Source organism: Saimiri boliviensis, chromosome 1 (assembly GCF_048565385.1).
Source record: "Saimiri boliviensis isolate mSaiBol1 chromosome 1, mSaiBol1.pri, whole genome shotgun sequence".
Classification (NCBI taxonomy): Eukaryota; Metazoa; Chordata; class Mammalia; order Primates; family Cebidae; genus Saimiri; species Saimiri boliviensis.
This window is the reverse complement of record NC_133449.1, coordinates 43,337,529-43,362,841: the sequence shown is the minus strand read 5'-3', so window position 1 is coordinate 43,362,841 and position 25,313 is coordinate 43,337,529. Positions and strand designations below refer to the sequence as shown.

The 25,313-nt window shown below is 39.7% G+C and overlaps 1 protein-coding gene across 3 annotated transcripts in view; it reads right to left on the bottom strand.

Moving 5' to 3' along the window:
* Nucleotides 1–25,313, bottom strand: part of PLEKHH2 (pleckstrin homology, MyTH4 and FERM domain containing H2) — a 139,311-nt gene that overhangs the window by 48,864 nt on the left and 65,134 nt on the right. For 2 of the 3 annotated variants that reach the window (XR_012516917.1, XM_003926764.4), the window contains exons 8-15: nt 23,191–24,152; nt 19,487–19,562; nt 17,387–17,481; nt 16,270–16,414; nt 13,506–13,642; nt 13,289–13,399; nt 13,048–13,134; nt 10,668–10,826 (exon numbers count right to left, since the gene is read on the bottom strand). Coding sequence is in view for 2 of the 3 variants with exons in the window: in XM_003926764.4 (XP_003926813.1) it covers nt 10,668–10,826; nt 13,048–13,134; nt 13,289–13,399; nt 13,506–13,642; nt 16,270–16,414; nt 17,387–17,481; nt 19,487–19,562; nt 23,191–24,152 (1,772 nt within the window). In the remaining variant the exon portion in view is untranslated. The remainder of the gene's footprint in view (nt 1–10,667; nt 10,827–13,047; nt 13,135–13,288; nt 13,400–13,505; nt 13,643–16,269; nt 16,415–17,386; nt 17,482–19,486; nt 19,563–23,190; nt 24,153–25,313) is intronic. The other variant, XM_074396592.1, reaches the window with a different exon arrangement.

The window sequence follows — 25,313 nt, the reverse complement described above, 5'->3', positions numbered from 1 at the left end:
ATCTGTACTCCAAACCTCAGCATCACGCAATATTCACATGTAACCGATCTGCATGTGCACCCCCTATATCTAAAATTAAAGTGGAAAAAAAGATTTACCTGTTAACAGTAGTAGAATGGTAAATTTTGCTTTGGTGCTCACCATTCAACATACAACGAATGTTTACTGTGCCTCAAATACTATGCCTAGGACTGAGGCTTCACAGATGGATAAAGAAGCAGGTGGAGGGGTGGATAATGAGAAATTATGAAACAGGATACAATGTATGTTACATGAGTGATTGATATCCTACAAGCCCTGACAGAATCACTACGCAATCAATGCATCTAAGAGAACTGTACTTGTACCCCATGAATGCATTATAATAAAAAAAGAGAAAGTGTAATTTCACCAGTAAGAATATTTCATACTTTCCACATTTTACAGATTTCTGACAACCCTGTCGCTCTCTAGGTTAATACTCTAATGTTAGAAGAGAGAAGATGAAACCTAAAGAATTCTAGTGATTTCCTAAATGTAAAAAGTTTATTAATTCAAAACATTTGATGCTTTCTTAGAAGTAATATACAAAGTAATAAAACAATGTTAAAAGCTATTACTGTAAACTGAGAACCTCCTATCTATCAGGTACTACATTAAGGGATTGAGACAGAATTCGAAACTAGCTCTCGACTTTGAATAGTCAGTAACTGATCTAGGTCCTGGAGAAACAGATTTCAACAGCATACAGGAAGCTCACAGCCTTGTGAGGACAGACAATTAAATCAGCAGTATGCTAAATATTTTCATCAAGAGTGCAAAGAGGCCAGGCACAGTGGCTCACGCCTGTAATCCTAGCACTTTGGGAGGTCGAGGTTGGAAGATCACCTCAGGTCAGGAGTTCAAGACCAGCCTGGTCAACAGGGTAAAACCCCCTCTGTACTAAAAATACAAAAATTAGCTGGGCATGGTGGAACGCACCTGTATTCCCAGCTACTTGCGAAGCTGAGGCATGAGAATTGCTTGAACCTGGGAGGCAGAGGTTGCAGTGAGCCAAGATTGCACCACTGCACTCCAGCCTGGGGGACAGAGCAAGGCTCTGTCTCAAAAAAAAAAAAAAAAAAAAAGTTGAAAAAGAAAGAGTGCAAAGAGTTCACATTTATATACATTTTTGTGGAAGACATTTTACCAACATTTTTACTATTGTAGGTTTATCATCACTTGGTGGCTTTATGAAGATCCTTACTGTGAGTCACCCCCCTGCCCTAGTCCTGCCCAGGTACATATACGCCTTGAAGATTTTTACCAGACAGTCCCAGCTATGTTCTCAAGCCTAGAAAAACACAAAGAATTCCATTCGCACTGATGGGTAAGATTTAGAATGAGCCCTATTGCCCCAGACCTAGAATGTGTGGTTGTGCTTGCTCTTTAGTCCACTTCATTGGCAGAGGCCCCGCCCATCTAGCCCTGTCAATTTCTGCCTTGGGGCCAGACCCTCTTCTGCAACAGTGAGCGTAAATTCAATCTGAAGAAGCGCATCACCTCGAAACCAAGACACTGGCCAGTACAACTAAAGCCCAAAATTCTATTGTCATACTTGCCCATGATGGTAAGAATTACAGAGAAAAATGAAGCAGGAAAGAAGAGGATATGCTTGTGGAAGGAAGAAGGGGTATTACAATTTAAAATCAGGTGGTCAAGAGGGCCTCACTGCTATTGAGCAAGCCCCTGAAGGCCCTGAAGGACGTAGATGAGCTGTGCAATCATCTGGGAGGAGAGCAGGGGCGTCTGTTGAGAGATGAGCCCTATGGGTCTGAGGAGGAGCAGCAAGGCCTGTGTGTCTCAGGCTGAGTGAGTGAGGGGAGAGGTTATCAGGGAAGGGACTGGGAGTGGGATAAGGTATGATACAGAGTTTAGGATCTCATAAGCCTTTGTGATAACTTACATTTAAATGGACTATTCTGGCTGGGTGTGGTGGCTCATGCCTGTAATCCTAGCACTTTGGGAGGCCAAGGCAGGCAGATCATTTGAGGTGGGGCGTTCGAGACAGACCTGGCCAACATGGTGAAACCCTGTCTCTACTTAAAAATATCAAAATTAGCCAGGCATGGTGGTGCATGCCTGTAATCCCAGCTACTCAGGAAGCTGAGGCAGGAGAATCACTTGAACCTGGAAGGTGGAGGCTGCAGTGAGCTGAGATAGACCCACTGCACTCCAGCCTGGGCAACAGTGAGACCCCATCTCAAAAAAAACAGAGGACTATTCTGATAGCAATACACTAAGCAGAATACAAATTACTGTCAAAATAGATTTTATAGTAGGCAAGTCACTATGCTAGAAAAGGACTGGCCATGGAGGTCTGACGAACCAAGGGTTAAATCCCTTCCACTTCTACCTTGTACTAGATGGATGTGCTCAGGCAACTGATTTAACCTCTCCATTTCTTTGTCAGTAACTTGGGATTATTGTACATCTCACTGGGCTGTTGTGAGAACCAAATGAGAAAATGTATATAAAGGATGGCAGTAGTTACTCAATAAATGCTTCTGTCGTCACTATGAATAAGAAATAAAACACGTTTTCTTTTTCTTTTTTTTTTTTTTTTTGAGATGGAGTTTTTTGCTCTTGTTACCCAGGCTGGAGTGCAATGGCGCGATCTCGGCTCACCGCAACCTCCGCCTCCTGGGTTCAGGCAATTCTCCTGCCTCAGCCTCCTGAGTAGCTGGGATTACAGGCATGCACCACCATGCCCAGCTAATTTTTTTGTATTTTTAGTAGAGACGGGGTTTCACCATGTTGACCAGGATGGTCTCGATCTTTTGACCTCATGATCCACCCGCCTCGGCCTCCCAAAGTGCTGGGATTACAGGCGTGAGCCACCACGCCCGGCCACGTTTTCTTTTAAACCCATAAACCCAGTCAGCCTTTGGGCTTTCAAAGCTATGGTTTAAGCCAGGGGTCCCCAAACTGCGGCTCCCTGAGGCCATTTATCCGGCCCCCACCGCACTTCAGGAAGGGGCACCTCTTTCATTGGTGGTCAGTGAGAGGAGCACAGTATGTGGTGGCACTGCAAAGCACGGCGTTGCTCACGTACAGTACTACTTTCAGTGACGCGGGATGCACACGTCACAGCTCCAGAAGCACGTCATATGACGCACAGCAGAAGTAGGAAGTAGGCAAATAACAGCAGAAGTAGGAAGAAAGGCAAAGCACTATAACCATTACTACACAGTACAATGACCCCCATACTCCCCCAAATGTACAACAACATAATGGCCCCTATAACCTCCCTTTGCCCAAAAGTCTCCCCCCACATTACTACACACTGTGTTCCCCCTATTATAAGACCCTGTCTTATATTAATTTTGCCCCCAAAAGACGGGGGCTGTCTTATTTTTAGGAGGTGTCTCATAACAGGGGAAACATGCAGCAGTGGGCTTCCCACAGAAGAGGCCCACTGCTGCTGCAGATGTCCAGGACACTGTATACACAGTGTCACAGGCTGATCACCGCCATCCCTGTATACAGCACTGGAGGCAGCGCTGGGCCTGTGACACTGTATACTGCTGTCTGGGATAGTGGAGGCAGCAGCGCTGGCTGTGAAGAGTGTCACACCTTGCATAGTCCAGCCCTCCAACGGTCTGAGGGATAGTGAACTGGCCCCCTGTGTAAAAAGTTTGGAGACCCCTGGTTTAAGCAAACAAGTAACTCCACTACCTAACGATCTGGTGGATTTAGAATGCTGTTTGAGAGAAAACAAAAAATGTTTCATTTGACACGTTTCAGTATAATTGAATTTAGAAACATATTTACAGACAAATATCCTGGAAGCTTTAGATGTGTGGGGTGTCTTTTTTTTTCCTTCTTCTTTAAACAAGCTCCAGAAAGAAGTCTCATAAAAACTGAAGTATAATGCATCTGGCTATGGACAGTGTACTTCTGAAATGATTTATCTTTAAGAGAGAACAATGTGTGCCTTTGAAGAATTGCAAATTAATGAAGACCTCTGCCAATTCACTGTAAAAAGCCATGTTTTAACAGTCTATCTTTATATATAAATCTTGCACTAGAATTTCTTTTTCCTCTTTTATTGAGACAGAGTCTTGCTGTCACCCAGGCTGGAGTGCAGTGGTGCAATCTTGGCTCACTGCAATCTCCACCTCCAGGGTTCAAGTGATTCTCCTGCCTCAGCCTCCTGAGTAGCTGGGACCACAAGCTCACACCACCACTCCCAGTTAATTTTGTTGTTGTTGTTTCCTGAGACTGACTTTCACTCTTGTTGCCCAGGCTGGAGTGCAATAGCGCGATCTCGGCTCACCACAACCTCTGCCTCCTGAGTTGAAGCAACTCTCCTGCCTCAGCCTCCCGAGTAGCTGGGATTACAGGCATGTGCCACCATGCCCAGCTAATTTTGCATTTTTAGTATAGACGGGTTTTACCATGTTGGTCAGGCTGGTCTCGAACTCCCGACCTGAGGTGATCCTCCCACCTTGGGCTTCCAAAGTGCTGGGATTATAGGCGTGAGCCACTGAGCCCAGCCTAGAATTTCTTTAAACTCTGACTTACTCTTTTAAAAATTAGAAAACAAATTATACTAGAAGAATCCTCATGAAAATTTAAAGGCAACCTCAAATCTCAAGGTGAACTAATTAAAAGAATAATTTTTTACCATGCCTCCATAACAAAAGTAGTTCCTATCAGTTTTGTTTAAAATTTTGAAGACAAACAGTGTATCATATCCCAATTAGCCCTTGCCACTGCACAAATCACAAGCTCCTATGGTATTCTCTCCTTCCCCATAATCTGATCCCTGTGGCGTTCTCTACCACAAATCCTGCCACCAGCCTTGCTGACTTCACTATCTAGGTGACACTCTCGGATGATAACAGCTGGCATTTTTGTGTGTGTTTATGATGTGCCAGGCACTGTTCTTTTTTTTTTTTTAATTGTACTTCAGGTTCTGGGGTACATGTGCAGATCATGCAGGATTGTTTCATAGGTACATACATGGCAAGGTGGCTTGCTGCCTTCATCCTCCCATTACCTATATCTGGTATTTCTCCCCTGGTTATCCCTCCCCATCCTCCCCACCCCCACTGACCCTCCCCTAGCCCCCCACAAACTGACTACAATATGTGATGCTCCCCTCCCTGTGTCCATGTGTTCTAATTGTTCAACATCAACCTATGAGTGATAACACGTGGTGTTTGGTTTTCTGTTCTTCTGTCAGTTTGCTAAGAATGATGGTTTCCAGATTCATCTATGTCCCTATGAAGGACATGAACTCATCATTTTTTATGGCTGTATACTATTCCATGGTGTGTGTGCCACATTTTCCCTGTCCAGTCTGTCATCGATGGGCATTTGGGTTGGTTCCAAGACTTTGCTATTGTAAACAGTGCCACAATGAACATACGTGTGCATGTGTCCTTATAATAGAACAATTTATAATTCTTTGGGTATATACTCAGTAATGGGATTGCTGGGTCAAATGGTATTTCTGTTTCTAGGTCCTGGAGGAATCACCACACTGTCTTCCACAATGGTTACACTAATTTGCATGCCCAACAGTGTAAAATTGTTCCTATTTCTCCACATCCTCTCCAGCATCTGTTGTCTCCAGATTTTTTAATGATTGCCATTCTAACTGGTGTGTGATGGTATCTCAATGTGGTTTTGATTTGCATTTCTCTAATGACCAATGATGATAAGCATTTCTTCATATGTTTGTTGGTGTCATAGATGTCTTCTTTTGTAAAGTGTCTGTTCATATCCTTCACCCACTTTTGAATGGGTTTTTTTTTTTCTTGTAAATCTGTTTTAGTTCTTTGTAGATTCTGAATATTAGCCCTTTGTCAGATGGGTAGATTGCAAAAATTTTTTTCCCATTCTGTTGGTTGCCAGTTTGCTCTAATGATTGTTTTCTTTGCTGTACAGAAGCTGTGGAGTTTAAATAGATCCCATTTGTCTATTTCAGCTTTTGTTGCCATTGCTTTTGGTGTTTTGGTCATGAAGTCCTTGCCTATGCCTATGTCCTGAATGGTTTTACCTAGGTTTTCTTCTAGGGTTTTTATGGCATTAGGTCTTATGTTTAAGTCTTTAATCCATCTGGAGTTAATTTTACTGTAAGGTGTCAGGAAGGGGTTCAGTTTCTGCTTTCTGCACATGGCTAGCCAGTTTTCCCAACACCATTTATTAAACAGGGATCCTTTTCCCATTGCTTGTTTTTCTCAGGTTTGTCAAAGATCAGATGATTGTAAATGTGTGGTGTTGCTTCTGAGGCCTCTGTTCTGTTCCACTGGTCTATGTCTCTGTTTTGGTACCAGTACCATGCTGTTTTGATTACTGTAGCCTTGTAGTATAGTTTGAAGACAGGCAGCATGATGCCTCCAGCTTTGTTCTTTTTGCTTAGGATTGTTTTCACTATGCAGGCTCTCTTTTGGTTCCATATGAAGTTTGGAGTGGTTTTTTTCCAGTTCTGTGAAGAAGGTCATTGGTAGCTTGATGGGGACAGTGTTTAATCTATAAATTATTTTGGGCAGTATGGCCATTTTCACGATGTTGATTCTTCCCAACCATGAGCATGGAATGTTTTTCCATCTGTTTGTGTCCTCTCTTATTTCATTGAGCAGTGGTTTGTAGTTCTCCTTGAAGAGGTCCTTTACGTTCCTTGTTAGTTGTATTCCAAGGTATTTTATTCTCTTTGTAGCAATTGTGAATGGGAGCTCACTTTTGATTTGGCTGTTTGTCTGTTATTGGTGTATAGAAATGCTTGTGATTTCTGCATATTGATTTTGTATCCTGAAACTTTGCTGAAGTTGCTTATCAGTTTCAGGAGATTTTAGGCTGAGCTGATGGAGTCTTCTAAATATACAATCATGTCATCTGCAAATAGAGACAATTTGGCTTCCTCTTTTCCTAATTGAATACCCCTTACTTCTTTTTCTTGCCTGATTGCTCTGGCTAGAACTTCCAATACTATATTGAATAGGAGTGGTGAGAGAAGGCATCCTTGTCTAGTGCCAGATTTCAAAGGGAATGCTTCCAGTTGTTGCGCATTCAGTATGATAACGGCTGTGGGTTTGTCGTAAATAGCTTTTATTATTTTGTGACACATTCCATCGATACTTAGTTTTTTGGGGGTTTTTAGCATAAAGGGCTGTTGAATTATGTTGAAGACCTCTCCATCTATTGAGATGATCATGCGGTTTTTGTCTTTGGTTCTGTTTATGTCATGGATTATGTTTATAGACTTGTGTATGTTGAACCAGCCTTGCATCCCCGGGATGAAGCCTACTTAATCATGATGAATAAGCTTTTTGATTTGCTGTTGCATTCTGTTTGCCAGTATTTTATTGAAGATTTTTGTGTTGATGTTTATCATGGATATTGGCCTGATGTTTCATTTTTTTGTTGCGTCTCTGCCCGGTTTTGTTATTAGGATGATGTTGGTCTCATAAAATAGGTTGGGGAGGATTCCCTCTTTTTGTATTGTTTGGAATAGTTTCAGAAGGAATAGTATCAGCTCCTCTTTGTATGTCTGGTAGAATTCAGCTGTAAATCCATCTGGTCCTGGGCTTTTTTTAGTTGGTAGGCTATTAATTGCTGCCTCAACTTCAGCCCTTGTTATTGGTCTATTCATGGTTTCGAGTTCTTCCTGGTTTAGTCTTGGGAGAGTGCAAGTGTCCAGGAATTTATCCATTTCTTCCAGATTTACTGATTTGTGTGCATAGAGTTGTTTGTAGTGATCTCTGATGGTAGTTTGTATTTCTGTGGAATTGATGGTAATGTCACCTTTATTGTTTTTTATTGCATCTATTTGATTCTTCTCTCTTTTCTTTTTTATTAGTCTGGCTAGTGGTCTATCTATTTTGTTGAACTTTTCAAAAAACCAGCTCCTGGATTTGTTGATTTTTTGAAGGGTTTTTTTGTGTCTCTGTCACCTTCAGTTCTGCTCTGATCTTAGTTATTTCTTGTCTTCTGTTAGCTTTTGAGTTTTGTTTTTTGTTTTTTTTTTTGTTTTTTTAATCTTGCTCCTCTAACTCTTTCAATTTTGATGATAGGGCATCGATTTTAGATCTTTCCTCCCTTCTCGTGTGGGCATTTATTGCTATGAATTTCCCTCTAGACACTGCTTTAAATGTGTCCCAGAGATTCTTGTACGTTGTGTCAAGTTCTTAGTATCTACCTAGATTATTCTGTACTTAGTATGTGACAACCTGAAAAAGCTTCTTCCCCTCCAAGATATTCAAATACAATTCTATAGTATCTCATATTACAGCCTGAATGTGAGTCAGAACAAGTCACTCAGAACAACTGAGGGAAGCTGTTCTCTCATAAGATTCTGAGGGTGAACATATGGGGTGGACAAGCACAAATGGCAGGAAGGGAACTTAATAAGCATCCTGTGTGTAAAACCTAATAATTTGGTCATCTGAGAATCTCATCAACTCATATACTCTTTTAAAACCCAATTGTGAAATGGGAAGTGGAGAATCGCAGAAATGTTACAGGAGCAGAAACTGACATGCCATGTTGATAAAATAAAACAAGGAAGCATACAAAAAACCTAATTGTGGGAGAAGTAATAAACCTTTAGCCATGCGATCATATTAAATTCTCTGGATTTGATATACATATGTGGTCTTTGAAACAGAAGCACAGCTCATTATTAGGAATTATAGTAAGAATGTGATTTAAAGTAGCGCTATGTTCACTGGAAAAGTACTGTGCGAATATTTCATTCCCTAAGCCATCAGTAACTACGAAAACATTTTCATAGTCATATTTTAGAAAAAAACATAGTGAAAGTATATCTCTTTGTTTAATGCAATAGTGAATTATTTTTTACCTTTGCTATAATTGATCAGTCCTTTTAAATATTATGGAATAGCTCCCACCTACATTCCCACACTATTAATAGAATAAACTACACAGTAGCATAATTCCTTTCCATCTAATTTTCCATCTCTTACATATTCAGAGTACATGGATGAGAAGTGACTATGTGTGTATAAATATTTTATTGTGTTTTTTTAAAAAGTGACCAATAGGACTTTTTAAAACTTAAAAATAATGTTAAGTATAAGTCAATACTTATTCATTGTAAAAAAAAGAAAAAAAAAAAAAAAAAAAAAAAAAAAAAAAAAACAGGGCCGGGCACGGTGGCTCAAGCCTGTAATCCCAGCACTTTGGGAGGCTGAGGCAGGTGGATCATGAGGTCAAGAGATCGAGACCATCCTGGTCAACATGGTGAAACCCCGTCTCTACTAAAAATACAAAAAATTAGCTGGGCATGGTGGTGTGTGCCTGTAATCCCAGCTACTCAGGAGGCTGAGGCAGGAGAATTGCCTGAACCCAGGAGGTGGAGGTTGCGGTGAGCCGAGATCGCGCCATTGCACTCCAGCCTGGGTAACAAGAGCAAAACTCTGTCTCCAAAAATAAAATCAAATCATAGAGATAACCAATATACCTTGGTATACTTCCCATTCAGACATTTTTCTATAAATACTTAGAACAAATGAGGAATAATAATGTAATACTGTACTCTACTTCTCAGTTAACAATACATCATATTTCTATAGCATTAGATATTCTTTTTCAACATTTAAAAGGCTGCATAGTAAAGCATCATATGGTTGTACACAGCTATACCTTACCCGACATCTAAGTTGATCCCAATTCTTCATTACTATGAACGATGCTGTGCAAGGAATCTTTCAGGGGTAATGAAAATGTTTTGTATCTTAACAGAGTCACAGTAAATAGCTTTTAAAACTAATCAAACCCTATACTTAATATCTATGCATTTCAGATACATTAATCATAGCTCATTTTGTAAAACAGGAAAAAAAATGCTGTGAGGAACATCTCATAATTAAATCTTTTCCCAATTAAGATCATTTCCTCAGAATAAATTTTTTAAAACTGAGACTGCTAGATCAAAAGAGATCTGTATATGTGTACATGTGTGTGTGTGTGTTTAAAATATTTAATATTGGTTTGTTCATTCAAAATTATTGGCTAAGTTAGCACTTCAGCCAAGACATTGCCAAACTGTCTTCTAGAATAATACTCCCACTAGCAGATTTCCTTCTTTTTTTCTACTGCCTCTCTAATTGCAGAAACTAGCGGATTTCTTAATCTGTGTCAATACTAGGTTTCAAAATTTGTAAAAATGTTTCACCTTTCACCAGATTTTAAAAAGTGGCACCTATTATTTTAATCTGTGCTTTTTAAAAAAATTCCGAGTGACAGTAAAATGTTTTTCCAAATGCTTATTGATCACTTGTATTCCTTCCAACCTCGATGATCTCTACTCCTTTCCCATTGAGTCCTTGGTTCCCTTTCCCCGCAATTGGTATTCACTGTTTGCATACTGATTAGAAAATAACGTGTTAAATATTAATGATATTAACCAGTTTTCACATGTTCCAAAAACCTCTTCAAACTTTTTCAATCCTTCTTTCTAAAATTCTGCTCATAGATTTAATAGAGTCTTTTCATTTCTACATATTATAGTCAAATCTGTCACTTTCTGTCTTTATAGTTTTTGTCTTAACACACTTCCCTATCCCTTAGATCATCTAAATATTCATTATATATATTCTCTGACATCCCATTTTCAGTGATCTTGGGGTTCATGCCCGTGGTTGCCTGGGGCACTGAAATGCACAGGAGGGTCCTACCTTAGTGAGCAATCCCTTCACAGTGGGTTTGCCCTCAGGCTGCAGGGAAAGTGGGTTGGCAGCTTGTACTCGAAGAACATTTTGTAACACTTTAATCCATTCTTCTAATATATTAGGAGAATCTGCAGTCAGGTAGTATGTGTGTTTTTCAGTGGTCAACTAGAATGCATCAAGAAAGGCATGGGAAAGAAAATTGTGAAGATTTAGAATTACATTTCCTTGTTCATTATTCAAACATCATTACTTAACATGGAAACAAACATGCTAAACCTCCAGTCTCAGGTTCTAAATAAATGACTATGTAACATTTAGAATATTTTAACCACTTTGTGAGAATCAGAGCAATCAAATTTTAGTTGAAATAATTTTGTTACTTCAGTTTACTTTAAAACTTTTCATAGTATTCGATTTTGGGGTTATGGCTTTGTATCTTGTTTATTTGTCACATTTTCCTTTCCTCTCTTAAATGTGCTACAGATTCCTACTTATTGAAATAAGAAGCAGAATGATTCAAGAGGTTTTTGGTTTTTGTTGTTTTTGGTGTTGTTTGTCTATTTTTTTTGAGACAGAGTTTCGTTCTTGTTGCCTGGGCTGGAGTGCAATGGCCAATATCAGCTCACTACAACCTCCTCCTCCTGGGTTCAAGCGATTCTCCTGCCTCAGCCTCCTGAGTAGCTGTGATTACAGGCATGCTCCACAATGCCCGGCTAATTTTTTGTATCTTTAGTAGAGACAGGGTTTCTCCATGTTGGTCAGGCTGGTCTCAAACTCCCGACCTCAGGTGATCTGCCCGCCTTGGCCTCCCAAAGTGCTAAGATTACAGGCCCGAGCCACTGAAGCCAGCCAAGAAGAGGTTTTTTAATTCAAATGAAGAAATCTATTATAAATAAAAGGAGAAGATCTTGCATATAAGAAGAGAAATTCTTGGAACAAGCATACCATTAGATATTATTAACTCACAATTTTCCAGTCTCAAATTAGCCACATTGCAAATTTTCTAAATATTTCAGAAGCTTACAAATGATTCTTAACTGCCATGCCCAAAGACAAAGCTTTCCTTGATTCTCCGTTCTAAATTTTTGAGGGGTTTTCAGGTATTATTTACCTGAAACATTGATAATGTGCCTTTCTGGCAAAGTTGTCTTCTACCCTCCAAAGCAGCAATATGGAAAAACAATGGTTATTGAAAACATTTCAGAAACAGTGTCTGAATTTAAACTACATATACTAGAATATCTCAACAGCCTGTGTTTTAAAGTTAACAGATTTCTGGCAAGACTGGCCTTCTGTGTGAGTAAAATGGGCAGCAGCTACCTCTACAGGGTGACTTGCTTGGCAGCACAGTCCCTACGCTCACCAATATATTTCCCACTTAGATGTTATGGCATCTGAAGTTCATACAAGAACTCATTTTCAGTGAGTGATGGAGGGGCTGGATGCCATCGATGACCTGATGCAGCACACCCACATCCAGCCTTGGTACCTGCGGGTGGAGAGGGCCACCAGCGAGGCCTCCCCAGTGCACTGAATGTGTCCGCACAGAGCAGGGGGAAGGCAGCAGAAGATGCCAGCTGCCAAGGTCTGGGCCACTAGGCCAGCGCCTGGCAATGGTTGTGGGGGCAGGATCATTCTGGCTCTTGCCACCCACCCCTGACAGCCCTCTCACTTGTAACACTGGGCACCTGCTGGGGCCCAGGGATGCTGGGGAGGAGTTCCAGCCCTGCCTTTGCCCTGGGGCAACTCCAGCCTCCCTGCACTGCCAGCCCTCTCCCAGGGCCCTCAGTGGCTGTCTTATGGCTACATCCTGTGAGTGGAAGACCCTCAACCAGACAGCAGGACGGTTCGTTTTCAGTAGAGTCCCACCCCGGGTTCCCTTAGTTCCGCTCTTCTCAATCTTCCCAGGACTGGGACATGCTTGCACTAAAGGAAAAGTTTGTGGTGCCCGACATGGCAGGCATCTCACGGGAAAGAAAAAAAAAGAACTGTCATTTTCAGATTCTATATTTCAATACAAACATTCCTGAATTTCATAGTACATTATATAACTAACGTCTTCTTCAGAATTCATTTACCAGATAACCCTTCCTTAAAATAACTTCACAGTCTGACAGCTGAGAAGACCTGGGAGATTAAACATGAGGAAAGAAGAGTATAAAGGAAGAAAGTGTAGGGGGAGTTACCCAACACAAATCTAACTTACATTATAGTTTTAACGAAAAATTCCTGGACTTTCACATACTTTCAAGGCATCAAACTAACCCCAAGGTGAATAAAGAAACATTGAATTATCCAATCTCCTTTCCATTAGGTGGATAATTGAGAATTGAGTTTAGCATGATAGGGATTAAAAAAAAAAAAAGAGTAAAAAAAAGTTAAGTACCTGAACTGTTTGTTTGTTATCTCCTCTTAAAATACTACAGGATGCACTAAGCTCAATATGGCCCTGGGGTTTTCTAATTACATCACTCTGTATGAAAGGAAGAAAAACAAATGTAAAGTGATTAACAGTAACCATAAGAAATCATTTGTATCAATATTTGCATTATGATAAGGAAATCAATCAGGCATCTGATTTATAGTTTGAGGAATTATGTTCTAAACAGCAAACATTTTCCACTCACCGGAGATTTGTAGTAAAGTAATTCACCACCTTTAAGAACAAACCACCGCCGCTTCCATGACTTGACTTTACCACTCATTTTTAATAAATAACCAGATTTTTCCAGTGGTTCCTAATTTTTAAAAGATAAAAAAAAAAAAAACCACTATTTTCAGTTTCCTTTTGTAGGCTCAAACTGACTGACTCATTAATTTTTAAAAATCAGATTCAATATTTACATTTTTTCCATTATCACTGGAAGATGAGCACGTTTTGGGGAGTTTCTGCTCTGGCTGTGAGTACTCCGTGTCTGTGGAGTAAGCGTCAGGAGGAATAGCATAATCACTTTCCGAAGCCACAGAGGAGAGAGACACACCTAAGAGAACAAAAGACATCAAGTCAGTATTTTATACTGGGGAGGGCTCAACACCGGCTCTGAGTGCTCCTACAGAATGCAATTATTCCTGAATCATAAGCTGCCCTAGACTAGATTTACTCTCATTCCTTTGGCTATGAATAATTTTTAAAGCAGAAAACAGAACTAAGGGATAGAAACTGTCGTGTAAATCTCTAAGGAGGTGAAAGGAACATGAATCATATTTTGGTATGATTATAATCACACAGCTATTTTACATATATAAAATATATGCAATAGTCTACTTATGTATCTTTTATTAAGAATTAAAATATGTGTATTTGCACATTGATATATAGGCAAACAAACATTGAACCTTAATTTATCGAGATTTTCACAATCACATTTTAAATTAATTTCTGTAATCACATTTAAAGTAACTTCATGCTTTAAAAAAACACAATTTCAGGCTGTGTGTGGTGGCTCATGCCTGTAATCCCAGCACTTTGGGAGGCCAAGGAGGGTAAATCACCAGGTCGGGAGTTCGAGACCAGGCTGGCCAACATGATGAAACCCCATCTCTACCAAAAATACAAAAAAAAAAAAAAAATTAGCTGGGCATGGTGGCAGGCACCTGTAATGTCTGCTACTTAGGAGGCTGAGGCAAGAGAATCTCTTGAACCCGGGAGGCAGAGGTTGCAGTGAGCCAAGATCACACCACTGCACTCCAGCCCAGGCGACAGTGTGAGACTCCATCTCTACTAAGCAGTTTACAGATTTTAAAAATCTTTCATAAAAGAGAAGCAATAAGATTGAAAGATATAAACAAACTATTTCACTTGCCAGTAGCTATAACATAAAATTCAACGGAACATTTATACAATAATTCATTTGCTTTTATAGAAACTACTCAGGAGTTGCAAGCCACATTTGGTGGGTCACTATAATTGAATATGAGATTTTGAATATATTAAATAAAATCAAGGACTTAGGTAATTATAAAAGTATTCAGCAATTTTTAAAAATGTGTATTAACGTTTAAGGGGCATATTAAAACAATGTCACTCTTGTGACACTTTTTATTTGACTCAGACAAGTTAACAGTTGCTATATCTTTATTTTTCATAGAATAAACAAAAATCTAGACCTATAGGGACCTCAGAGATTGTCATAGCTAATGCCCTAAGGAGACTAAGGCCCAGAGATTGAAGGATTTGTCCAAAGTCAAAGAGTTAGGCAAGGGCAATGTTGCAACACAAATCTCAGGCTCCCAGGATCAAGGCCAGTGTGCCAGGCACTGTCCTAGATGCTAGGGATAGAGCAAATGACAAAAAATATTGGCTCTCATGGAACAGACTGCAGTGGAAGGAGACCAATGATAAACAGGCAGTAGGTGCTATAGAACAATAAAACAACAAACCATAGAGCAGCCTAAAGGCAATCAAAAGAGCTGGCAACAGAAGAAAGACAAAGGGCTGCAAGTTGAGTGGTGTGGTCAGGGTGGACCTCATTGAGAAGGCAGTGTTTGCTGATGGAGGTGAGGGAGTCAGTTATACAGACATCCAGGGGAAGAATACCAGGTGGAGGAGACACCAGTGCCAAGGTCCTGAAATACAAGCATGCTTGGCATGTTCTCAGAACAGCAAGAGGGCCAGTGAGGCTGAAGCTGAGTACAAAGAAAGGAGATGAGGTCAAGGACGTGACTAAGTCCTGTAAACCTTATAGCCACTGTGAGGAGGCACTGCAGTGTTTTGAGCAAAAGTGTGTCATAACCTGGGACAAGGTGAGAACAAGAAGACCAGTGGAAGTTGAAAATATGAAACTGATTAAGGCTGAGCAGCTCCAGTTAACACCGAGGGGTTTGAAAGTTCCCAGCTATTTTACACATATAAAATATATGCAATAGTCCTCATGTATCTTTTATTAAGAGTTAAAATATGTGTATTTACACATTGATAAATAGGCAAACGTTGAACCTTAATTCATCAAGATTTTCACAATCAAGTTTTAAATTAATTTCTGTAATCACTTTTAAATTAACTTCTGTAATTCAGAGATTCCATGGAACACAGTTGGAAAATCCACAGACACACCATGCTGCATTAAGGGCTTTTATAAAATACAGATGCCATTTAGTGTAATTAGATCTTTCTGTAACCGCTGCCTACACACAGAATTTCTTTAAAATCCACTAAAAATCATAGACATATCCCAAGTAAAGCTTTGGTTGTTCTCTAATCAGATTAATTGACAAATTTTAAGGTATATATTCTGCCAGTTAGCAGTATAACAAATTTAGCTGAAATAAGTCTATTTCACAAACTATCCAAAATGCCGAGAGAAACCTCATTTTGGCCAATTATCTCACTTTATTCCAACAATCAGGTGATCTCCCTCTCACAAACAATGCAAGGCTTAAAAAAAGAAAGAAATAAAGAAAGAAAAAGACTATATTGTTGGAAATCAAAGAGAATTAAGAAGAGAATTAGGACTAGAATATAAATGTATCAGTAATAGGCTAAAGTTCTCTTCACTAGGGTCTGAAGCAAGTTTTTTGATTTTAAAAATATCCTATTATAGAGATAAAATTCCCATTTAAGATTCAGAATGATCTGGAGTTGCCTCATATGCCTGCAATCTTCCCTCACCTCGTTTCATGGCTCTGGGGCTGCCTGGCCCACTCCTACTGTGTGAGTCTGACTCTGACGTCCGGGAGCTGGATCTGGAGCTGTCTTCTTCCTCTGACCCAGATGAGTCATCCAGGAAAGGGCTGCTACTTATTTGGGTCGCCTTCTAAAGAAAAGCAGAACCACCTCCTTGTATCCATCCCTAATGTTACCACTCATCCAAGAAAGGGCTGTTAGTTACTAGGGTCACCTCCTAAAGAAAAGCAGAGCAACCTCCCCATATCCATCCCTAAAGTTATCACTTTCTTTAGATAACAAAGTTTAGCAGGAAGAAGTCATAACATATGATTTTTTTTTTTTTTTTGAGACAGAGTCTTGCTCTTGTGGCCCAAGCTGGAGTGCAATGGCATGATCTCGGTCCACTGCAACCTCCGCCTCCTGGGTTCAAGCGATTCTCCTGCCTCAGCCTCCCGAGTCACTGGGATTACAGGCCCTTGCCACCATGCCCAGCTAATTTTTGTATTTTTAGTAGAGACGAGTTTCACCATGTTGGTCAGGCTGGTCTTGAACTCTCAACCTTGTGATCTGCCCACCTCAGCTTTCCAAAGTGCTGGGATTACAGATGTGAGCCACCATGGCTGGACATCATATGCTTTTTAAAAGGAATTCGGGAATGTATTTTGCTGTTATCAAAATCATGTTGTTAAACCCCGAATTCTAATTAGCAATTATAAAAGATTCCTGAACATATAACGTTGTCAATACTTGACAATCCTTCTTTTAACTAATACCTCAAGCAAGGAAGGGGTACCCTGGCACTGATACAAAGATCTGCCTAAATTAGGAGTTTTCATTACATTATTCATAGTATGTCTCCTTTAAACAATTCATGGCCATGGGTAGGTGGGGGAATCACATGGGACACTGTAAAAACTGGCTCAGACCTCTAATATTCTGATAAGAATAAGTGTCTTCTCCAGACCTTTCCATTGCTTCTTTTTTATGATATGTTAATGTAAACTGTATAAAGGAGGAGCCTGTGTAAAATGTAAAAAATGGAATCTGGAGCTGAATTAACAATTTTCTTGATCCATCATGATGAGAAGCACATGTTTTAACATTAACAATAATGAGTTACCCCCTTCAAAGTTGTATACACTGGGGTGGTCATGTTCTTGTATATCAGAGATGTATAAAGTCCTGATGTGGTATAGGAAAGGGTTACAACAGAATCTGAAACAGAAAAATAGGAAACAACATTTTTAAAAAATCTTCTAATTAGCACATTGGTCTTTTTCTTAAGATTATAAATCAGCATAATTTCCATTTAAAGAGAAATTGGATTAATACATGATTTACCAATTGTATAGTCTACTTTGTAAATTAAGGCATTTACAGGTTTATTTTTATACTTTTTTACATAGTTCATTATTTCCTCTTGCGTGCTGGTTCCCCAACTAGACTGTAAGCTCTTTGAGAGCAAAAACCATAGCTCTTATTTCCTTGGAATCTCCATGCATACTTTGCTCAGGCTGGGCAGAGGTAAGTATAAGCAAGTGCTTACCAATGAACTGATTCAGTGAGCAGTACATAGGAAGATATTCTTTGACCAGTCATCACCCTAGTACCAGCATGGGGTCAAAACCACTGTTATGGCAGGGCATGGCAGCTCACGCCTGTAATCCCAGCACTTTGGGAGGTCAAGGCGGTGGATTGCTTGAGCCCAGGAATCTGAGACCAACCTGGGCCACATGGCGAAATGCCATCTCTACTAAAAATACAAAAATTAGCCAAACATGGTGGCATACACCTGTAATCTCAGTTACCTGGGAGGCTGAGGCAAAAGAATTGCTTGAATCTGGGAAGTAGAGGTTACAGTGAGTCAAGATTGCACAGCTACACTCCAGCCTGGGTGGCAGAGCGAGACTTGGTCTCAAACAAAAACAAAAACAAAAACCACTGTTCTTAAGCCTTTATCAGGTGAATCTGATGTTGAAATACTGGAATATAATTTCCTGGCTGAGTGTGGTGGCTCACACCCTAATAGCACCTTGAGAGGCTGAGGCAGAAGGATCACTTAAAGGCCAGGAGTTTGAGACCAGGCTGGGCAACATAGTGAGACCACACCTCCACAGAAAATCTTAAAAATTATCAAGGCATGGTGGCATGCACCTGTAGTCCTAGCTAATCTGGATAGTGAGGAAGGAAGACCACTTGAGCCTAAGAGTTTGAGGCTATAGTGAGCTATGATCATACCACCACTACACTCCAACCTGAAAGAGAGTAAGACCCTGCCGCAAAAAAAAAAAAAAAAAAAAAAAAAAAAGGATATAAATAATTTCCTGAATGGAAAGAACTGCAGATAGTGAAACAGGAATTGAATACCAATAGTTACCTCTAACATAGGAATTAATGCTGGGATAGGGAGGAGGTGGTAGAAAAAACCACAGGAAAATTTCTTTTTATTCCAGATAGTTCTCTGTTGTTTGATTTTATTTTTTATAATGAGCATGCATTTTGTCTACATTAATTTTTTGAAAGAAATAAAGAAAGGGGAAATGTGTTTTAAATCCTTGGGGAAAAGGACATAGAGGCCTATATTTTTACCATTTTACACAGCTGAAATGCCACAGTTTCTCTGATTTAGTCTCTCTCACGTAAAAAAAAAAAAAACACACACACACAAAAAAAACCAAATAAATCAGAGTTGAGTGTATTTGAGTCCCTATACTAAGATGACTTTCAATTTTAAAATGTAAATCAGCAACCCTAGAAATCATTTTTTGAAACTTTACACAACTCTTTATTCCAATGAATTTAGACATTTAGGAAATTCTTAGTGAATGAAATAGGAATACAAATCATTTTTCTAAACTTTTTTTTATTGCGGTAAAAAACACATAACATCAAATTTACTATCTTAATCATTTTTAAGTGTATAGTTCAGTAATGTTAAGTGTATTCACACTATTGTAAAACAGATGTCTAGAAATTTTTCATTTTGCAAATCTGAAACGCTATACTCAGTAAACAATAAATTCCCTTCTCCACACATATCCAGCCCCTGGTAACCACCATTCTGCTTTCTGTTCATATGAATTTGACTCTTTAAGTACTTCTTGAGATGGAATCATGCATTATTTGTTTTTTTGTGGCTGTACCATGTATTTGTATTATGTTATCCCTTAGCAGAAAGTCCTCAAGTTTCATCCAGGTGGCGGCATGCGAAAGCACTTACTTTTATTAACATTCTCCATATTGAAGGCCTCAGACATTCGAATACCTGATTTGGCTACAGCATAAATTCTGCTTTCCTAGGGTAAAAGAGAGAGTTTGAACAGGGTATTTAAAGCAAACAAACAAACAAACAAACAAAACAAAAAAAACAAAAAACATTACTTTCAGTACATGTTTTTCATTTGTTCTTCATTTAAGATTCACTAGAATACAGCATTATTATAGTTGGCATCATCAGTGCCAACTAAAATATGTCATTATGAATAGTACTGAAGAGATTTTTCTCCATCTGCTAGTTATTCCATTACTTATTGTATTCCCACATTTTTGTTTCATATTTTATAAATTCTTTTGAAGATGTGAAGGAAAAGTAAGGTAAAGCTTATTCACACTTACTGACTACACAAAAATACCACCTTTAATATTCTTATAATTCTAGTACGTGGTTGGTGGTGGAGGGTAAAACCATAAATGGCTGTAACATAAAGCTAGAAACCATTTGCAATCACTGATTACACATAAACACAACTTTTAATATTCTACTATTCTGGAACATGGTTAAACAAAGAAAGAAAAAAAACCTGAAGTCAGAAATCATAGATAGAGTAGCATTAAATGCTATTGCCTTCCTATGTCAATGTACATTTCACTCAAGTAGAAGAGACAACTAAAGTCAAACAAGAAATAAATATGAGAATTGCAATGGAATTTATATTATCTTGTTTCAAAAGTAGATTATTTTGTTTTCTCTTCTCTTCTGAGAAATCTCTGAAACGGGTATTGGACAGGCTACTAGCTCTGCCCCCTTGAGAAAATGGACCACAAGTAGTTCCTAATGCATAGAGCAACATGTCCTGAATTTTGCAATGAGTTTAACTTGGACACAGCTGACTGTCCGGGACATAGTGGGCAACTAAGGCCATCCTCTTCAGGACAGGCAGTGGCCCCTGAGATCTGGCATGAGATCTCTGACTGTCAGGGATATTTTAGATTGAAAAGTGGTTGGCTGAATGAATCAGATCAAGTTTCTTTGAGTGTGAGATACACACAGAGACAAACAGCAGAGTGGGCAGAATAGAAAGACATATAACAATAAGGCAGATGGGAGGCAGTCAGAAGCCCTAGGAGAGTAGAGGAAAGTATTTAACAGCACAATTAGGGGACTGGAGGCTTGGGAAGACAAGCTGAGCCACTGGGGCAGGGGCAATGGATGTCACTCATTTCTATCAGAGATACTGCTGACTCATCATATGTTGTCCCACTAGAGCAGGCGTCCCCAAACTTTGTACACAGGGGGCCAGTTCACTGTCCCTCAGACCGTTGGAGGGCCGCCACATACTGTGCTCCTCTCACTGACCACCAGTGAAAGAGGTGCCCCTTCCTGAAGTGCGGCGGTGGGGCCGGTAAATGGCCTCAGGGGGCTGCATGCGGCCCGCAGGCCCGGCTGTAGTTTGGGGACGCCTGCACTAGAGTGACTATTGTAATTTGCATGATATTCCAGTTCAATAAGGATAGGCTACGCCTTAAAATAAACTCTTAGAAATCCTTAAAATAAACTCATATTTCTTGAGGTAACTAGAATACATCTCTTTTCCTTGAAACCTGAAAACACCTAACAAACACAGAAATAAAATCTCAGACTTGGCCAGTCTGCTGAGAGGCTTTTGGAAAGCAATGCTGCTTTTTCAGGACTGAATAGTTTCAGAAGTGTAAGAGAAGACAGAATGCACCGCCCCCCCTCCCCCGCCAAAAAAGGTAGTAGAATGGGTTGCCAAATAAAATGAACTTAAAAGCCTAACCTAAATCTCTAAAAATCACAATAGGCAAGATTTCAATTTCTTGCTGCCTAAAGTATAACATAATTGGAATTCCAAAGATTCACATGCCATTAAGTTTCACTTTCTTGTGCTATCCAAAATTTAGTAATAAATAAAGAAGGTTTCCTGTGGATATTGAAATGAAATGTTTTCTTGGAAGCAAATAAGAGCACACACATCTTAAGGTCTGAATATACTAGAAAAACATGTCCACCCTAATTTGCTTAAAACTGCATCAGTCACAAAATAAAAAATATGATAATAAAAGAACATGACTCCAAACTAAAAAAGTCCTGCAACCCAGATGTTTCTCTGGAGGCCACAGGTTAAATTATGCCAGTATGTGAAGAAAATCTTAAATCTATAAAAGATCATTTCAGGCCAAGCGCGGTGACTCACACCTGTAATCCCAGCACTTTGGGAGGCTGAGGGGGGTGGATCACCTGAGGTCAGGAGTTCAAGACCAGCCTGGCCAACATGGTGAAATCCAGTCTCTACTAAAAATACAAAAAATTAGCTGGTTATGGTGGCGAATGCTTGTAGTTTCAGCTATTCAGGAGGCTAAGACAGGAAAATCACTTAAACCCAGGAGGCAGAGGTTGCAGTGAGCCAAGATTGTGCCACTGCACTCCAACCTGGGAGACAACAGTGAAACTCCATCTCAAAAAAAAAAAAAAAAATTAAAATTAAAATTAAACAGATCATTTATTTCAAATAGAGGAAGATTTATTTTTAGTTTAGCAATGTAGATATTCCTTAGAAGAATCACATAATTGATGGGTTAATTATCCTACTAATGGTCAATGTTTCAATGGAAGAAGATTCAATCTATTCTAAGTCTGTAAAAAGATGCTTTGGTCAAACCAATGGCTATATAAGCTCACAAAGAAAATTAAATTCATCTTAAAGCCCATCAAATACATGACTAAGTTCAAAAACTGATGACTAACAAGAGTTAAGTGTCCTGGTTCAGAATTCACCCAAAATATCAGCTAGGGGGAATCCTTCTTTCCTGCCCCCAGTGTTTCCTTCCACATGGAGGAACCTCCAGTAGTTGAATGCTGTTGATCCTTCTCTGCTTATTCACTTTCTTCTCCACAAGAAGAGTGGCTTAATGTGACTGATAAGCTGAGAAGGAGAAACTGGGCATGCAGTGCCTGCCAGCTTCCTCTCCCCTTTCTCTTGAGAAGTAGCTGCCTGCAGGAAACAAGCATCTGTTCTGTTTTTCTAGGTGGTAAGTTTTAGAGAGGCAGGCTTCACTGGCAGAGTCCTGTGGTGGTCCAGGCCTTCCTGGGACTGGGTGAATCAATCCAGCTAATCCCAAAGTTCAGTATTAGAAAGCTCATTTGCCCACGAATTCTCTTAAATTAGTTGTATCAGTAAATAAGGTAATGTTTTGATCTCCAATCTGTCTTGTTATTATCCTATTTTTCAATTGATTCAGAACTCAGTGAGGGAAGAGAAGAAGAAATTATATTCTGAAAACTGGAAAATGTCAGAACAAAGCTGGATTTGAAAAGAAAAAGTAAAACTTGAAAATGAGTGTGGACATTTTGGGAGGCTGAGGCAGATAGATCACTTGAGGTCAGGAGTTCAAGACGGACCTGGCCAACATGGTGAAACCCCATCTCTACCAAAAATACAAAAATGAGCCAGGCATGGTAGCACATGCCTGTAGTCCCAGCTACTCAGGAGGCTGAGGCAGGAGAATCACTTGAACCCAGAAGGTACAGGTTGCAGTGAGCCAAGATGGTGCTACTACATTCCAGCTTGGGTGACAGAGTGAGACTCCTTCTCAAAAAAAAAAAAAAAAGAAAAAAAAAAAGAAAAGAAAATGAGTGTTGAGAAAAAACTACTGTGTATGTGTTATGTGCGGCAAAATAATTACCCAAGAAGGAAAACGGTGCAGGGGAGGAGTTGGAGGTTTGCTGCAGCCCGCCTTCTTTGCTGAGTCACAGTTTTCCTGATCATCTGAATTTGGAGAGTCCAAGGAGTCAAAGGAAAATAATCCATCATCACAACTTGTGTCCATATTCTCTAAGATTTCTGTACTGTCAGCATCAACTAGATCAAGATCAGTTTCCTGAGGTCTCAGTGGTCGTATCATGCTTATAGCATTTCTATTTGTACCAAACATCCTGTCGGAGCTTAACTGTGGCTGGCTTAAGTGTCTTTTGGCTAGTGCTACGTTTATACTGAAAACATTAGGAATCCTTAACTTTGGGGGTGGCAGGTGTGATGAAGGCACTAATTGTGTTCCTTTTCCAGAGAATGAGTTAGGATGCTTTGGCATTAAAGCTGGGGTCAAAATAGGGCTTGGGGTGTTGGCCTCACTTGATGAAGATGAATAATCGAGTCTCTGAGATTGAAATTTTTTGTTCAGTTCATCCGAGGAACTGTCTTGCTCCTTTTTACTTGATTCAGAATTTCCCTTTCCGAGAAGGCTATTCTGAGCTTTCCACTGTGCCTCCTGCTGCCAAGAATATAGCTTCTTATGTTCTGGTCTCTTTATGCCAAAAGTCTCTTCCTCAAATACGGAGCTGCTGTCATCAGATGCTGTCAGATACGTTTCACTCCCCATCCTGTTACACTGGACCCCTTCCTCAGATGTGTGACTGGAGAGGGTGGATGTGCATCTGGACTTGGACCTTCCTTTGCTCCCTTCTTCCTCATCAGAACTCCAGTCACTCACTGGAGCCCCAGAATTCTGGGAGACGCCACCATCTGTGGCAAAGCTTGTTCTTGTTTTCCGATTCTGTTCTGAGCCACAAGGGGTTTGATGCAATGTTCTCTGGCCTCTGTTGTTTTCTAGAACTTGGTTATCAATGGACTTTTCTGGAATTTCCATTTCTAGAAAAGGATACATCATATCAGCATGCTGCCTTTAATAATATGATCTTTCTGTGCATTTATCTTTATGTAACTACACTGTAGAAACTGACACTGTAGAAATTAGCTGGGTGCAGTGGCATGCACCTGTAGTCCCAGCTACTTGGGAGGCTGAGGCAGGAGGACTGCTTGCACCCAGGAGCTCAAGGCTGCAGTGAGCTGTGATCACAACACTGCACTCCAGCCTGGGTGACAAAGCAAGACTCTGCCTCTACTTTTTTTTTTAAAGGAATAAACCAGAAATTTAAATAAAGTTAATTTACATTATCTTGTTAGTCTTATGTCTTTTTTAAACACAATTTTGAAAACTATAAGCTTTATATAAAACTCAGAGCCCTAACACATCAATATAATAGTTTCCAAATTGCTTTTTACAAAAAACAAAAAACAAATGTTGGGGAAAAAAAAAAAAGCAAAATGTCAAACAGGGCAACTCTATCAAAGAAAGCAATCACCAAAAAAACCAACGGCATTAATTATATTTTAGAAGCAAGGAAAATGACACCTTCTTTCAACTAAATATTTAAATTATCATAAAGTAAATTTAAGCATAATAAATACAAAGCTATAGTTTAAGAAACAAACTTTGCACCAAACTTCGATACATTGAGATATGCAAAATCATTAAGAAAATATAGGCCGGGCACGGTGGCTCAAGCCTGTAATCCCAGCACTTTGGGAGGCCGAGGCGGGTGGATCACGAGGTCAAGAGATCGAGACCATCCTGGTCAACATGGTGAAACCCCGTCTCTACTAAAGTGCAAAAAATTAGCTGGGCATGGTGGCGCGTGCCTGTAATCCCAGCTACTCCGGAGGCTGAGACAGGAGAATTGCCTGAACCCAGGAGGCGGAGGTTGTGGTGAGCCGAGATCGCGCCATTGCACTCCAGCCTGGGTAACAAGAGCGAAACTCCGTCTCAAAAAAAAAAAAAAAAAAAGAAAATATAAACACAGAAAAGCTTTCCTTGCTCTACTTTTGGTTTAATCAAAACTACAAAGTGTGTTTTTAAAATAAGAATAACACTTTAAAAATATATTTAGATATGGTTTATTTTTATGTATAACATAATTAACAGAATGAACCATTGGCTTCATAAACAAGGAATGAAACTTTTACACTGAA